This window comes from Parambassis ranga, chromosome 12 (assembly GCF_900634625.1).
Source record: "Parambassis ranga chromosome 12, fParRan2.1, whole genome shotgun sequence".
Taxonomy (NCBI): domain Eukaryota; kingdom Metazoa; phylum Chordata; class Actinopteri; family Ambassidae; genus Parambassis; species Parambassis ranga.
This window is the reverse complement of record NC_041032.1, coordinates 4,662,361-4,675,554: the sequence shown is the minus strand read 5'-3', so window position 1 is coordinate 4,675,554 and position 13,194 is coordinate 4,662,361. Positions and strand designations below refer to the sequence as shown.

The following is a 13,194-nucleotide window of genomic DNA, read 5'->3' as shown; positions in this document are numbered from 1 at the left end:
ATGGATGCCAGCTTCACTTAAGTGCCTGTCGATGTTTCAGTTGACCACTTTTGTGTGTCTGTGTGTGTGTTTTTTCTCTCTCTCCTACCACCTGAAGAATAGCCCATGCTGGTAATTCAGCAGAGATCCATGTCCTTGTTTGATCTAGTATCTTCCTGAAAATCATCTCCACAGGTTCAGATGTTTCAAATCAAATGTGATAGCTCCTCTCAGGCAGAAACAAAAAATCCCATGTAAGAGGTGCAGGTAACAAAAGACTGCCCTGATATCTCAGTGGTGCGATAGCTACACAGTGTATTTCAAAAAGGGAAATTTACACTCACTTCTGAATGGAAACGGTTCTGAAACAAGGTTAACTAACTTTTTTTTTATTGTATATAAATTATCTTTGGACTATTTGTTGAACAAAACAGGCAATCAGACGTCATTTTCCCTATTTAATGAAATGTTTTTAATAATTTTTTAGCAGATTTGCGGGAAATTTGTTTGATGAAATTTCCAGAAATGCCACATTTCTAATAGATTTGCTTCATTTATGCAAGTTAGTTGTAGAGAGGTTTCAGATACTTGCACTTGCTTGAGTTTTAGGAGTTACTAATGAGCTCCTTTGGTACTTGCCAGCTGAATAAAATATGTGTTGGAAAGGGTGGTTCTGGGGAATAAGGTTACGTTGTTGACACAAACTGTTTGAGTTGTCCATGGAACTTACTTTGTTAATAATGGGCCAAGGGGTAATTGATTTTGCGTGTTCTGGACAGACTGTGTGCGAGCAGGAGAAATGGGGGCGGATGGAGGCGTGGGGGTGGGAAGGTCGGTCCTCATCAGTCAGTACAACTATATTTTCATGATTTTGTTTATTTATCTTGGATACAGCGTGGCTCCGATCCCCCGCCTCCGCCCAGCAGGATTTTGTGTTATTTGTTTGCTATGAGTCCATGCGCCGTTCCAAAGTACACTCCTCTAGTGACAATCACACACAGAACACACACACACACTCCAGGACATACAACCCCTGCTCTTATTGAAGCGTGTGTGTTCCCACCCGGCTTGCGAAGCTTTTTCCTGCAGCACGTACACACATAGTTTCCCATCGCCGCCCCCCCCCCCCCCCTTCCCCATTTCTTCTCATCTCATCCCCACTGACTGGCCCCCAGGGTGTCAAGACTTTCTCTGAAAAGACTTTCTAGCACTTTCTCTTCCTCCTGCACCCTCTGTGAATCTCGCTTATCTGTCTATGAATCGCTCTATCTCTTCTTCTATGCGTTCATCTATCGATCAATCCATCTGTGCCCATCCTCCCTGTTCCCTTTACCTCATGATGTTCCCCAGAGGGGGGTAAAAGAATAGGGGCTGATGGGGGGAGGGGGGCCAGTCCAGCTCAGGGCCAGGAGCCAGAACCTTCTCCATTTGGATTTCATTACAAACAGACCAGCACCTCACAGCCTACAACAAAAGAATAATAATCACTGGGAAAAAATGAAAGAAACGAGTGGGCATCTCAAAGGCTTTTAATATCGTCAATAAATTCAAGCTTTTTATTGAAAAATCCGCTGTTATTATTTCTGTCTGTAAATTTAAAATGTAAACCAGATTCTTTTGAATAACTGACACAAATTGAAATGGATTTGATATCCTAAATCCCATATAAACACATGCAGCATGGTATAAAAGGACGCCAACTGTGCTGGGGACTGATTCAAAATCCAGCCTGGGGGGGGGAGGGGTGGACATGAGGCGCCGTGTTAGCCAACATCTGTCTTGGTCTCAATCCAGGTGTTGCACAGGATCAAACACACACACTGCAGACACACAAGCACTCGGCTTTTGATGTGTTTCCGAGCTTCCTCTGTACAAATGGAAGTCGTCAATCAGCCACTCTGTCCGAACAAGTCATCAAGTGACAAATTCCTCATCCTGATGTCACCGAAGGGAAGGGACAGTTTGTTTTTCCATCCTAGTAATTGGCATAATTAATCTCCACAGCGTGAGGGCTTTATGACTACTGAGTCATAACAAGACACACCTTGTGTCGTGGATTCATTTCTCTTCCACTGCTGTGTGTCAGTTTTGCATCTGCCTTATTTACATTTATGCTGCTAATGGTGACTGAATTGATTAACATGATTGCATTATATGTCCTTCATCAGGAAGATGACAGGTAGTAGATGACTTTCTTAGGTAACTGTAATGACATGTGTTGCAGTGGATAATTACAAGAGCTATAACCATAGTAGCTAAGAAAATAGCAGAAAAGCAAAAGTTTGCCTTGTTTTGACCTTTGACAATTTCATGCCTAAATGTGTCCAAGTACAGACTAAATGTACCAAAACAGCAGCTGAAAACAAAGGTAAACCCTAACCACCAATTAGTGTTGTAGACAAAGGTTTAAGGGAGCTGATTTGCTGTTGCAACTGAGGCTCTAATTCTTCTCAGCAGATACTGGCCCTAGTGACCTCAAAAACCTTTGAACTGAGCAGTTCGTTCTATGCTGTATATGACAGCTCGAAGATGTTGACCGCATATCAGCTGTCTGCGATCATTTCCTAATTTGTATTTCTTGTCAAGATGGACCAGGTTGTTGCCATGGCTACATCTGCCAAGGTATCATGCGTTGGTCTGTTTATATGCACACATTCCCAAGGTTTGTCTGCATATATGTGTCTTTCATACCTTTGAAAAAGCCTTGTGTTCTTTCATTTCTTGTGTGGAAGCAGAAACCGGCCATGCAGCACCCTGCATAGTTTTGCTTATGATAACACAACTGTCAAAAGATAAATGTAATCAGAAGCAGTTATCAGATTCCTCGTACCTGTTGTCATTAAATTGCTCTCATTATTGTGCTTGTAGTCAGGTTTTTATCACTCTGTGTTTCTGTGTATATACTCAGCCATGTGCCTTCAAGTGTGTTTTGGCAGTGAGCGAGTCAGATAAGGGCCTGTGTTGTGATTTTCATCTCTGGGCTCAACAAAAGAGGAAGTTTGAATCAGAGCTTCCTGGCTGCCGCGCATTTCCACCTCAGACTCATATTCTTAGAGCCTAAAGTCTTGAGCATGACAGCACAGAGGCACTGAAGAAACATTAAGTCTATGTTGATAAAAATTAGCCAATCTCCTTACTTATAAAAAGGACTCATGTTGTCTGCAACCTCCAAAAGAAACAACAAAACTTCTCTTCATCTAGATAAGCTCATTCAAAATCCTTATTGGTGTCGAGTGGCTTGTTTTTGCCATACAGCTGAAGAGGTGACGAATCCTCACATAGAACAGTAGAGCACCTGTTGCAATGTAATCTTCTTCTTCTGACGGCTGCTCTACAGGCTACTGTGGTAATTATCACTTCTTACCATGTCTTTGATCAGCTGGTATTGTCAGCCGCTGCTCATGACATAAGCTGCTAACCAAAGCACAGCCAGTGCGATACGTTCAGCATGCTGACTGTCATTCATTTGTACAGTCGTCTCCAGCTCAGTAGCCATGGTGCCTCGCTGTTTTTTGTGTCTTGTGGCTTTCTATCTATTTTCACCCTGTTGACTATTCCAATGTATCAGTGGATGTGTTGGTTCACTCCCCATTGTAAGAAGGGAGAATACATAACAAACGCTGCTGTAGGTGGTACATTAAGTGTAGAACATTTCTGAGGCCATCTAGGGTTGGGTTTCAGCAGAGTTCTATCAAATACAAAGTATTACAGTTGGACAATATCCTTGGGTTTGGCTCAACTGAATGGACAAATTATTCTCAGCCAATTAATCCTAGCATATTTTCATGTACCTTGAGCTGTTTTGCAGCCACTGATGTAATCCTGCTGCAAAACTACTATTCAGAATCAGCCTTTATTTCAACCTGAATATAGTACCATCATTTTTATTTGATACTTCATCTGCATCTTCGCACAAAGCTGCTTCTGTCTACTTGAGAGATGGGTGTATGTTTGCTGGTTAAACTGAGGTTACTTTTGGACATGCTTATTTGGCAATTAAGAGGAATTTAAAGTGTTTTCTGTCACTGCTATCTGGCAAGATCCTGACTTTCTAATCTTGTGTTGGCTTTTGAGGTTACTGTCATGTCGGTTCTCAGTGTCATAGATCTGCCTCTTCAGCCAGTCTCTAGTCCCACGGATGGAACCTGATTTCACCGTCTTGGGCTGTATCTGGCGAGGGTCATTTCGCCATTGCATCACATATGGACTTTTATGTTGGCCTTTGTACTGCTCTGCTGCCTTGATGAGCTTAGGTTCAGTCCGGGAATGGGAAATTTACTGGTAAAGCAACTGAATGACATTCATGGCCACAGCAACAGTGTGCTTACAGGTCAGGAAAAAGATGGCAGTGGCCAGCTTGCCAGCATTGCATGAGCTAAAAAAAGAAGTTGAAGGCAAAGATGCATTATTTTGCTGAAGTTATTTTCGAGCATAATTAAGATTGTGATCATAATTCTACCCAAATACGACTTAACTAATTGTCTGCTTTGGGTGCTAAACAAGCTTGTAATTTCACAACATATTGGCCCCTTCATTGGTCTTTACTTGCATCAGAAGTTGGTTCTACTTAATTCTTGCTTCTCTCCAACATCTTGTCTGTAACTTAAGTTAGAACATTACAGGAAGTAAGTTTGATGCTTCATCCTTAAGTATTTTCAGGCTGTTACTTTCAGCAACATTTACTCAGCTCTGTTTGCAGGCCGGCTGGTGCTCTGGCTCTATGCTCCCAGGGAGAGATGGTATATCACCTCGGAGCTAAAGAGAACAATTAGGCTATATCAGCAGATCAGAGTGTTGGCAGTCGGGGCACGGTTAGCAATAGCGCCAGTAATCTGCGGCTTAGCTGGCACCTAGCCACAGCCAGCCACGGCTCTATGGCCTCTTCAGACACTTAAGAGTCACTGAGGGCAGCGGCATGCCCCAGGAGCTGGCGCTTTCATCCACATGCTATCAGGGAAATGAATACAAATGGGAGGAAAATAAAGCCCACAAGAGACAGAAAGGAGTAAAAGGGAGGCGGGAAGGGAAAAATTAAGTCTTTAATGAGGGCAGTTGTTTCAGCAAGCAAAAAGAATCGGCTTATATCAACACAGTGTATCAAATGATGGCTGTTATTAGCCCACCTACTGTGAAATTATGGGTGGCCTGTTTGGGTTCTTTTCTGCCACTTATCCCACATTAAGGTTTTTTTCCTGCTCATACATTCTCTCTTTTAATCTACAAGTTGGTTCAGGAATGCCAGCAGATAGGGGCCTAAACCTACAGTTTAAAGAGGATACTTTTGATTAGAGCTGTCGCATAGATAACAGCCGTAGTTGCAGTTGCAGAAGTACTGTCTGATCATATCTCATCTCAACAGGAACCACCGTTAAAACTAAAGCCCTTATCACCACATGTTTTTTTGTGCACCTTTCTTGGTCCGCTCTCACACTAATGAGGGCATAGGATTAAAAGACAGAGGGGGAAAAAACATTGTGTATTATTTTCTGCTGTAGTACATCTTTAATTGCACAAGGTTTATAAAAAGCACAAAGACCACAGGGAACAAACGGCCAACAACAAAACCATGTTTTCTTCAAGCATCCTTTCTGTCTATATTAAGGCTGTGATTTCCTTTCCTCAGCTTTAAGTCGCAGAGATGCTAATCACATGTTTCTATCTGAAGATTCTCTTTGGATCTTATAGTTTTGTATCAAAGCTTTCAAATGGAAATACATACATATACATAAGTACATTGGTTAGTCCCTAGAAGACATCAACAAAATATACTCACTGGTTGTAGCCTGCCTAGTGAATGGATTTGTTGCTTCTCTCTTTTATATCGTTGCAAATTGCTTAAGTACTTCTGGTAAGACCAAAGAAACCATTTATAGGCATAGTTTGGCCTGTGGGAAGCTGCAGTGGTGATTTTTATTCCACTCAGTTATCCATTTTAAAGGCAACCTATGTTTTGTAAGAGCTACAGTCAAGTTCTTTAAGTTAGGATTAGGATAACATGAATATATTTTATATTCAAATTGTTCATGTAATGGTTTATGTAGAAGATAACTCTGGCTAATTCTCAACATGATTTACATCACCTGTTGCTGTGTTGTCTGCCAAATACAGTCCTGCTCCCTGTATCTTCTTCCAACCACTAAAAAGTCCTTCCTACACACACTCCCACCACCTCTTCACTATCACATCAAACTCTGATATTTACACTTTGGACCTGAACTGAGTGGAGCAGATTAGTCTGTTTATAGAGTGGAAAACAGTAGACAGACGATTAATGAGCACACATTCATATCACATGTTGACTTTGCAGACAGAGTGTGATGCTGAAAACAAAGAGCTGATGAGTAATGGTCTAATTGTAAATGCATACACAGGAGATTGAGTAGAATATCAGGCTACTGTCGTCATGGTGATATAGACATCAGTGGGGAAAAACTCAAATAAAAAAAAAATGAAGCTGTTAGGTGGACTCTTGTGTTATTTTGGGTTCTGGGTTTTTTACGCAATCCACTAAATCTCTTGGGTTTTTTTGTTGAATCCTCCCCTCTTCTTCCTCTGAATGCATCCGGAGAAATGCTAATGACTAACGTTTCATCCTGGCTGCGCTCTGCCGCTCGGCGCGCTTCAAAAAAGTGACTCACCTGCCTCTCCTAAAACATCCCTGTGAATAATAATAATGAGAAAGAAAACAGCTTGTTGCCTCAACTCAATAGAAGAAAAAGAAATGTAAAAATAAGGACTGTGTAGCTGTTGACAGGCCACAGGTTTCATCCAGTTTTCTCTGCGAGGTAACGCGGTTCACTAATGCGCTGCAGTGTAGGTGCAAGTGACTCATGACTGCTTCATTTACGCCAAAGTCGCTTCATGAAATGATCGTTCTTTTCCTGGCTGCTGTCTCAACAATGCCATCATCCTTTGGCTGTGCCTTTGCCAGCAGGGTGGTATAGAAAACACACTGTGTGTGTGTGTCTGTGTGTCTGTGTGTGCGTGTGTGTGTGTGTGTTTGCTGTAAAGATCAAACAAAGTCTCAGCAGAATGTGGGATTGGACAGAAGCTATAAGGGTATTATCCCATAACTGGCTCTGCTGTATGAATTCTTTTGTGAGACTAAACTCAGACTAACACAAAGCTGTATGATATTTGCTTATTGACAGTCAGTTCCACTGATCATGATTAAAGAGATTTAACAGCAACTGGACGTAAACTAGCTTCTGATTAACTGAGATTTATAAGCTCTCACTTTTTGTTTTGCTGCACCTCATGCCCATGCGTTTTACTAAATCTCCACTGCGGCACTAGTAGATGAATAATAGACGAGTTAGCCATTGAGTGAAAAATGAGCATCTGTCTGCCTGTGTATGATTGTGAATGTGTTTTTAAAAAGGGGAGGGGTGACAAAACAGGCCGATCAAGGTGAAAGGACAAACACGCGAATCTGCAGACGCAGCTTGTGAGAGAGCTGGCTAAAGAAAGAACAACACACACTTTTTATCCGTTTCATCTGCTTTCTGGATGATCGTGGGGGTGTAGCGGTGCACTTTCCATCTATAATGTATCATCTCTTTGCTGGTGGCGAAGGCAACACGAGCTCATGGGCTGGTTAGGGAGTGCAACCACTGGTGTTAGCTCTGCAGCCAGCTGAGTCATTTGTTGTCCTTATGTGGGAGCAGTGTGGTTCAAGATCTTTTTAGGGTATAAGCCGTCATTACAGAGTGTGCTTTAGCTGTTTCATATGTGAGCAATGAGTCCATAGGTGACACATGTGTGAAAGGCTGCAAATCTCAGCTTTTTTTGTCATGTGACAGCTGGTCGCAAATAAGTCAATCATGACTTCCTGGTTTTTGGTTTTTGTAGATCGTAGTTATTTTTGACAAATTCAGTTCGGGGTGGGAGGTTTCATTTTTAGCATGTGCCACACTTGTAGCAAGTAGTGATTTTACGTCACACAGACCTTCACGCATTCACTGATTTGAAACAAGACAAACAGTCTTGTCTCCTTTTATCAGACAAGCCTTGTGTCTTACATTGTATACACACAGACAAAAAAAAACTGTGTAGAGATGGAAAGTCAGGCAGGTTTCTGTTACAGAGGCCCTCGCAGCCTGTTGCCTTTCAACACAGAGTCTGTTTAGCTGACAAATAATGCACGCTCTGCTGGGTTCCTTCAGCATACGCTCTCCCCCTGCCAGCAAGTAGAGTATCAGTGACTCAGTGTAACTCAAGAGACCGCAAGTGAGTGTCAGTGTCACCCAAAATTAGTTTTATATTAAGACGTGATAACCTTTAAAATAGTAGTTACTCATAGTTGGAATATTTTTAACTTGAGAGATTCAAGTGATCAGGATAGTCTGTACATGCAACCAGTCACATCATTTCAAGGGAAAATCACGCTGCTTCTATCACTCCTTTCATTCTAAACAAACCAGAAGAGCTTTGTGTTATTTCTGCCTATGCTGCTGAACAAACTGTCCGTTTTTTCTTGAAAGGGATGGCCATTAATCACAACCAGCAGCAGCTCACCTGTCAGCAAAATGTAAACAGGTTGTTTCCAGCTTATGAAGCAATGCGATGGACTGTCTTCTTTCATCGTGTTATCCGTTCTCATCTGAATCCTCCATCTATTATATTCTAAACACAAACACACAAGCCAGAGCATAAATTGGCTTGTTCCCTCTGTGTAATCACATCCAAAGACAGCACAAAAGAGCAAGAAAAGGCAGAGGGGGCCATTGTTTAGAAATAAGAGATGCTTGAATGGAGTACAGAGGTGATAAGTGGAGAGATCTGTCTGCGCCTGCTAGTGAGATGGCCCCTAATTTGCTTATTTGTAGTTGTCAGTTGTGTTTTTCTCTGCCCAGCGATCTTAGACCAATTGACAGGCAGTGGCTGCACACGCTCAAAAACGCTCACTCTACGTGCTATTTAAACCTGAGTCGGCTTTTCTGTATATTGACACTAAGGGGATCCTGGACAGCTGCCACTCATTTCTTGGACGCCTCAATTATTTTTTTCATACATCCTCATGCCTGCCCTCACTCTCTGATTTGCTTTATCTAATCTAGCGAGCATGTTTATTTTGTGCTCCTCGCAGGTAGCACAAACGGCTGCCAGAGCTTGTCGTGTTTTCTCAAGACAGCTCATAAAACATGTTTCAATTTCAAGTTCAACAGGTTGAGATAAAAATGGCCGTAAGGAGGAAAACAGGCTGGAGTGTCGATGTCAGAAAATACGTGCTGCTCCCATTTCTTTTCCTTTCTTCTTCACTTTTTCTCATCCTCAATCTTATATTTTATTAAGTTTTCTCTCAATTCTGTTCCTTTGTGTTTCCATCTTGCTTCTTCTTCCCTCCTCTCCTCCCTACTGTTTTTTTTTTCATAATGAGTCCTTTTTGTTTCCTATCTCTTCTTTCCTTGTCTCCTCTCCTTCCCTCTCTGGGGAGGATTAGTCCAGAGTCCTTTTCATCCTGCTGTAATCCTATACTGGCTACCCAACCCCAACAACAATAAACATACACACACATTTTACTGTGTGAAATCTTTATGTTCTGGGAGCTTCGCCCAGCAAAGACTGTCCACATACAGTGATGAACACAGAGCTGAACGGCTTGCTTCTTTTTAGAAAAAGAACATTAGATCAGAGAGAGTTTATGTTCCGCTCTGGTTGTTTCGCCCCCCCCCCCCCCCCCCAAAAAAAAAAAAAAAAAAAATGGCAGAAGAGAGACGAAGGCATGAATAGAAGGGGAAGAAAAAATAACATAAACAGTCTGATCTACCTCCCAGCTTGTCTCTGTCATCCCCTCGAGGTGGGGCCTTGCTGGGACTCTGTCAGTTGAGCTCACCTCCTGCTGAGATCTACAATGGTAGATTGGCAACCCTAATACTGCAGCTTGCTTTATCTGCCTGAATTAAAACCCAATTGGAGAAGGGTTATGGGAATTGCTGGCTCAGGGAGTGCTTTTATTTATTTATTTTATTTTGCAGGAATTATGTTTGTGCTCATGCATTTTAGGAAAATAAATGTAATCAGAGGGATATAAGCTCAAAGGGTATCAGTCAGAGGACTAAACACTGAACTAATACAGCTGGATGCAGAGCTGTTGTTAGCTCTTTATTAAGACAAATGTTTGTTTGTCTTCTGAAGGATAGGGCCTCTGTGTGTGTGAGAGAGAGAGTGTGTGTGTGCATTTACAGGAAGCGCTCACAAGGCAAGCAGGATGTGTAGGAAGTGTTTGGCTTAGCTCAGCTGGCAGCTAGGTTGGTACACCTCAGATTGCTGATACAGGGAGAAAGATGAGAGAAATCCTCTTTTTTGTGTGCTACATTTACTTCACAAGAGCAGAAGAATGCACACACATACAAGATTAAAAAAAAATCCTGCAGATGCACTACACTGAACTGAACTTGTTACTCTCCACTGTCAGCTAATTGACCGTCAGCTTTATTCTGCTGCACTGGAAAGAGGGAAACCTGGGCACTTATGAAACGTGGGAATGTGATAGACAAGCCAAACTCATTTATTACATAACAAGTGTGCCTGTCCTCTCTGCAGAGAGCAATGTTGTAGTGGTGTCAAAACAGGACAGGATACAAGAGAAGGGTATTTTAGGACAGCAGATGAACCAGGGTGAACCAAAGCTGTCTAATGCCAGCTGTAGAGAAATTCCATAAAAGCTGAAATAACTGTTTTAAATACATGAAAACAGGCCTGAGCAACCAAATATACTTAATTTATAAACATGTAAAAGAAAGAAAAGCTGCAGATGTATACACTTGAGAAGCTAAATCCATCATGGTTGTTGTATAAGTACAACTATAAGAAGCTGCCTCTAGTATGTTGTATAGAGACAGAAGTAGGAGAGGATCGGCATACAGCGCTCTGAAAGTGAGAGCGAGTGTTGAAAGATGAGACGGGAGGGAGTTGTTATCAGTACACATACTGTACAGCCCTGTTGCCAAAGCCTCAGTGACATACCCCTGTATGTCAGTACTTCTCTGCTCACGTTCTGTCTGCCTCATATCGTCTATGTTGACAGCTGATGGGAAGATAGCCCGCTTAGTCGAGGTAAAAACTGGGACTTAGTCTAGAAGGAAGAGGAAAGAGCAGATGTACACGTGACCCCATCCTTATCCCGCTCTCTGCAGGTTTCTCCTCATCTCTGGTGCAAGGTCATGTTTTCCCGGGCCCACCACCACACTCACTAGCTGCATGCATTATAGATATACTCCACCTCCTACATTCCTTAGGATAGCATTTTTTTTAAGTTTAAGGCAGTATGGGAGAGAAGTATGTGGCTGCATCATCCACCAACTCCTGGGTTTTTTGGGGTTTTTTTTTTGCTTGCCTTTTCTTCCCACTACAAGCTGTGTCGGATTTAACCGTCTCAAACGTTTTTGCTGAATTGTCCATTTTCCTGGACGGTGTTCAGATGCATAACTGCTTTCACACTTCACCAGATGTGTGAGGGTCTCTTTGCCAACAACATTGGTTGGGAAAAATCTCAATAAGGCTCAAGTGTAAAAATGTTCTTAAATGTGTTTACGAACAGTGCAGGTTTAAGTCTCATGCTCCATAAGGTTTGACATTTCATTTTAAATTTAAGACCAGGTAACATGCCTTCTTTAACTGACATCTACAACAGTGGTTTTTCTAACGTTGTCCATTTTCTAAACAGATTCGTCGGGGCAGGTGACCTCCTCGCCCCTGGGATCGCCAACGTCCCACCGGGGAATGCACCCATCTCTGCTCAGCCCAACGTCCATGGGGCCTTCTGGCTCTCTCCATTCTCCCATCAGCACGCTGAGTTCACCCATGAACGGCCTGGCTTCGCCCTTCTCCGTCATCAGTTCACCCATGGGGCCCCACTCCATGAACTCGCCTGGCATGGGTTACGGCCCCAGCGTCAGCCCCCAGGTGAGGCCCGTGACAGACTCAAAAATTATTCTGGTGCACACACACACAGATACAGCATTATACATTGTGCAGACATAGAGGGAAGGCTGTGTATGTATAATGACCGTATAATCACCGTTTAAGGCAATGGTTTGGGCATTAATGTAAAGGAATCATATCCTTAGCTACTACATATGCACATGAACGCACATGGAAGTGGTGGCAGACATATGGGGTTTATAAACATGACCTCATTCATTACATCTTAAGAGTATGGCGATGTTCAAACTGCAGTCAAATCAGACTGTCCGACATTTGTATACTGTTTTAACAATGTAGGTGTCAATGTGTTTTTTTTCATACTAAACCATGAGAATATAATAACATTAGGTTAGTAGTGGGCTACTGAGCATGCACAGTGTTACTGGTAAGGCAGTATGTGGAGATTTTGAAATGAAATAGCAGCCTTTGATCGTCGTATGCTCACTGTGTCCCAAGGAGATGAATCAAAAATGTTATCAAGTTTTATTATCCAATTTAGTAAGTTAATTACAGTACAGTAAAGGCTTAGCAATTTTTTCCGATTGGGTGGGAAGGATATGTTGAGTTGAACAATATCAGAAGATAGTCGATATCAAATGTCTATAGGCAGTTTAAACAGTAACTCCTCTTGACTTTTAGGATTTTGTATAAGGTAGAGTCTTTTTGCTAAGCTGAGCTAACCATATTTATGAGAGTGACATTATGCACAGCAGCTTTTAGTTTTGACCACCTTCCCATTTATCAGGTCAGCATTTCAAGGTTCTGCAGCCTCTTTCCCAGTGGTGCAGTTCCATGATTTGTTTCAGTGTGTTCACTCTTATATCACGATGAAATAGAGCTGCCCTATAAAGCCGCTAGACAACCAGTTGTGTATGATGTCCTACAAACTGTACTGCCCGTCTCAGAAGTGCAAATTACAGTCGCTTACACTCGCACACTCACACATACACACTTCATTTTCCTAAGCCAGGCCCCAGCAGACAGAGGCCCAGCTTTGACCCCATGGCACAGTTAATCAAGGCCTATTCAACTGGGATTCCACAGCACTTCAGCTCTGCCACTCTTCCTTCTGTATCTGAGGCCTATTTTGTCACTCGTCCGCACCATATCTCGCCACTCCTCTCTTTCCTTTCACTGGCTCGCTCTCTCTCTCTAGCTGTCCTCTTTCCTCTCTTCTCATTTTTATTCCTTGTCTCCGCCACATCATCCTCATTTTCTTTACTTTCAGTCATCTTTTTTTGCCATCAATAAGCCTCTTCGTATTTAAAAAAAAACACACACACGCAC

The 13,194-nt window shown here is 42.3% G+C and overlaps 1 protein-coding gene across 4 annotated transcripts in view; it reads left to right on the top strand.

Moving 5' to 3' along the window:
* The window catches only part of rxraa (retinoid X receptor, alpha a), an 88,599-nt gene that overhangs the window by 43,182 nt on the left and 32,223 nt on the right, over window positions 1-13,194 (top strand). For all 4 annotated transcript variants that reach the window (XM_028417447.1, XM_028417448.1, XM_028417449.1 and 1 more), the window contains one exon: window positions 11,648-11,886. In XM_028417447.1, coding sequence (XP_028273248.1) covers window positions 11,648-11,886 — 239 coding nt within the window. The remainder of the gene's footprint in view (window positions 1-11,647; window positions 11,887-13,194) is intronic.